The following is a 3100-nucleotide window of genomic DNA, read 5'->3' on the forward strand; positions in this document are numbered from 1 at the left end:
ATTTAAGTACTAGAGGCCTGGTGCACAAAAATTTGTGCACTTGGGGCGGTCCCTCAGCCTGGCCTGTGCCCTCTCGCAGTCCGGGACCCCTCGGGGGATGTTTACCTGCCAGCTTAGGCCCGCTCCCTGGCCTAAGCTGCAGTCAGACAGCCTTAGCACTGCCGAGGAGGCAGGACAGGCTCTCGCCACTGCACTGACCACCAGGGGGCAGCTCCTGCATTGAGCGTCTGCCCCCTGGTGATCAGTGCACATCATAGCGACTGATCTTTCCGCCGTTAGGGTCAATTTGCATGTTACCCTTTTATTATATAGGATACACCTTACTCATTCAAAAAAAGATGTTGAAGACTGCTTACCATTCTGGCTCCTCCTCTAGCCACTTGCACATGGATTTGTGCTACCTTCCAGCTCCCCTGAAATCCTTGCCATTTCCTCTCTGGGCCATGTCGGGGGGAGGGGGGGATGTGGTCCTCAGCTTCCAGATGCCTGGGCCCACCCCCATTCTCTCCAGGGGCAGTTTATGTCTTTCCACAACATTTCCCCCACTCATCTCTGAGTTCTGTGAAGGGCGGGGGCTAGTTCTTGTTCACCACCAGGCCCAGCTCAGTCTCTGCACTAAACAAAACCATTTGTTGGGTGAATGAAGTTGTAAGATTTCCAAAGTGGAAGATGTGGAATCTGAATGTCCATTTATTGTCCATTGCCCAAAATGAGTGTGGCATAGCCATGCATTGGACGTAGACTATGTTTTATAGGTGATTCATTTTTGCCCAGTTTTACAAACGAAATCCCCAAGAGTATTACATGAAGCAAAACTTAATTGCTTCAAAAAAAGTCAAAAGTCACTTTGCTAAAATAGTCAAAAGTATAGAGTTAGCACCAAATTCTCTTTTTGTTTTTTAATATCTTCCCTTCCAAAGTGTGCTCTCTCTCTCTCGCTCTCTCTCTGTACCTTTGGCACATTGCCTTCTGTGTGCCCAGGGCACTTTTCCTTTATTTGGAAGGCAAGCATTTCATGTGGCACAGCATTTCTGCGCTGGCCTGAAGTATGCAGAACCAAAACACCACCCATCTGGACACAGCCCATTAAGAACAAACCAAAAACGTGAGTCTGTCCCGACCTTTTTTTGCCAACGCCAGCGCAGCATCGCCTCATGGTACCTTATTCTGGAAAATGTGACCTGTAAGAAAGTTTAAAGAGCATTCTGTGTATTTTTTGTTTTTAAATAGATTGTTATTGATTTCAGAGACGAAGGGAGAGGGGGTGTGAAAGAGAACCATCAACGATGAGAGCGATTCACTGATCGGCTGTCTCCTGCACACCCCCCCACTGGGGTTGGAGCCCGCAACCTGGGCATGTGCCCTTGACCGGAATCGAATCTGGGACCCTTCAGTCCGTAGGCCGGTGCTCTATCTACTGAGCCACACCAAGTAGGGCTGTGTAATTCTTTAATGGCTGAACAGAAGCTTAAAGTGAGGCAAAGTCTTACATTCAGACCTTACCATGGTGTAGAGGGGGATGAAGGTTGATGGCATGATCGCGTGAAGAAATCGCTCCACGTTCTTCTGGAAGATGAACCATCTTGAGTTGACATGTGCTCGCATCTGCAATAACGCAAGAGTTCTAAAGAATACCTCGAACCATGCACCCTAACTCCTACGACTTCCTACTCTCTCCATCTTCATCACAAAGCCAGACACAAAGCAGTCAAATCAATTCTTGTTTCCCAACCCCATTTAGTCATTCTCAACAGGGCAGGGAGGACATGACCTTCAAGAGATCGAGCATTGGGATAAGGACACATATGTAATAACTTAATCAATAAAGAGATTTTTTTTTAAAAAAGAGGTCGAGCGTTGACACCAACCTGTTGGAGAACTCCGTTTTGCTCAGGGGTCAATATGGGAACTGTGGAGTTTGTTCAACTGCATCTGTTGGGTAATCTGGGAGCCCGGTGATTTGACTAATTTCTGTTGCTTCCTGGTTGGTTTGGAATATTGTTGATGGTAGAAAGTGATAAGATTGATCCTACTCTATATTCAGGACAAATACTGGGTTGTGGCTGTCTGGTTTTGAAAGACACAGGGAAGATATTCATGGGCCTTTGGGTATTTTTGTAGAACTTCCTTCATTGCAGAGGAAACCACTCTGCTCAAGGCGGAGGCCACGTGACTACTTCCTGGCTTAGGAAGCCAGGGGAAAGCAGCTACACTCTCTTTACATTTGTCTTGTAAATTTTTTCATTGGATTATTTTTAAACTAGAACCACAACCAATGGTTGTGAGCTCTTCATGTGATTGACTCAAAATGGAATTACATTTTCCTTCAGATGATTCATCTTCTGACCATGAATTGTTTTGGTGTTGCTTTTTTTTTTTTTTGAAGGGCATAATAGCCCCAAGGGTATTCAATGCTACCCTAAGGGTGAAGATTATAAGGCTAAGAGTGGAAAGGCGATTTCTTAGATTTTCAAACATATTAACACATATCAAAGTCCTATGTTCATGAAAATAGCATGTTACGAACTCTAGTAAACGTCTAAGGTTTGAGCTTGTTTGAATGATCCGAGTTTGAACTGGCATTTGGTATTTTATCATCTTCGTTGCCTCCTAAATGTCACTGAAGCATAGATGGAGATGAGGGGCAGGGATGATATCACCGTGTACATAGTCACAAACCACCGATGTGTAAGGAAAGCTGTGTGTGTGTGTGTATTCTTTTGCTACCTATTTTTTAAATTATTTACAGTATTACAGATGTCTCCCATATTTTCCCCTTTCGCCCCCTTCCACCCAACCCCTGCCCCACCCCAGGCCTTCCCCATACTATTGTCTGTGTCCATGGGTTATGCATATATGTTCTTTGGTTAATCTCTCCCTGTCCCGTCCAACCCCAGACCCCACTGAGGTCTGTTATTCTGTCCCATGCACCCATACCTCTGGTTCTATTTTCTTTATCCGCAAATTTTTAGTAAAAGCTTGTTAGAGTGTCAGCGAATGACCTCATAGAATAGAGCCAGACTCTCTCACTCACCTCCACGTAATTGTACATGGACAGGTCTGAAACCGCATGGTCATCTGGAATTCTAAATCTTGAGAA

General features: G+C 45.1%; 1 protein-coding gene across 1 annotated transcript in view; it reads right to left on the reverse strand.

Moving 5' to 3' along the window:
• KMO (kynurenine 3-monooxygenase (kynurenine 3-hydroxylase)) overlaps positions 1 to 3100 on the reverse strand; it is a 31420-nt gene that overhangs the window by 637 nt on the left and 27683 nt on the right. The window contains exons 11-13 of the mRNA XM_006757661.2: positions 3035 to 3096; positions 1504 to 1605; positions 1122 to 1181 (exon numbers count right to left, since the gene is read on the reverse strand). Coding sequence (XP_006757724.2) covers positions 1122 to 1181; positions 1504 to 1605; positions 3035 to 3096 — 224 coding nt within the window. The remainder of the gene's footprint in view (positions 1 to 1121; positions 1182 to 1503; positions 1606 to 3034; positions 3097 to 3100) is intronic.

Source organism: Myotis davidii, unplaced genomic scaffold (genome assembly GCF_000327345.1).
Source record: "Myotis davidii unplaced genomic scaffold, ASM32734v1 scaffold875, whole genome shotgun sequence".
NCBI lineage: Eukaryota > Metazoa > Chordata > Mammalia > Chiroptera > Vespertilionidae > Myotis > Myotis davidii.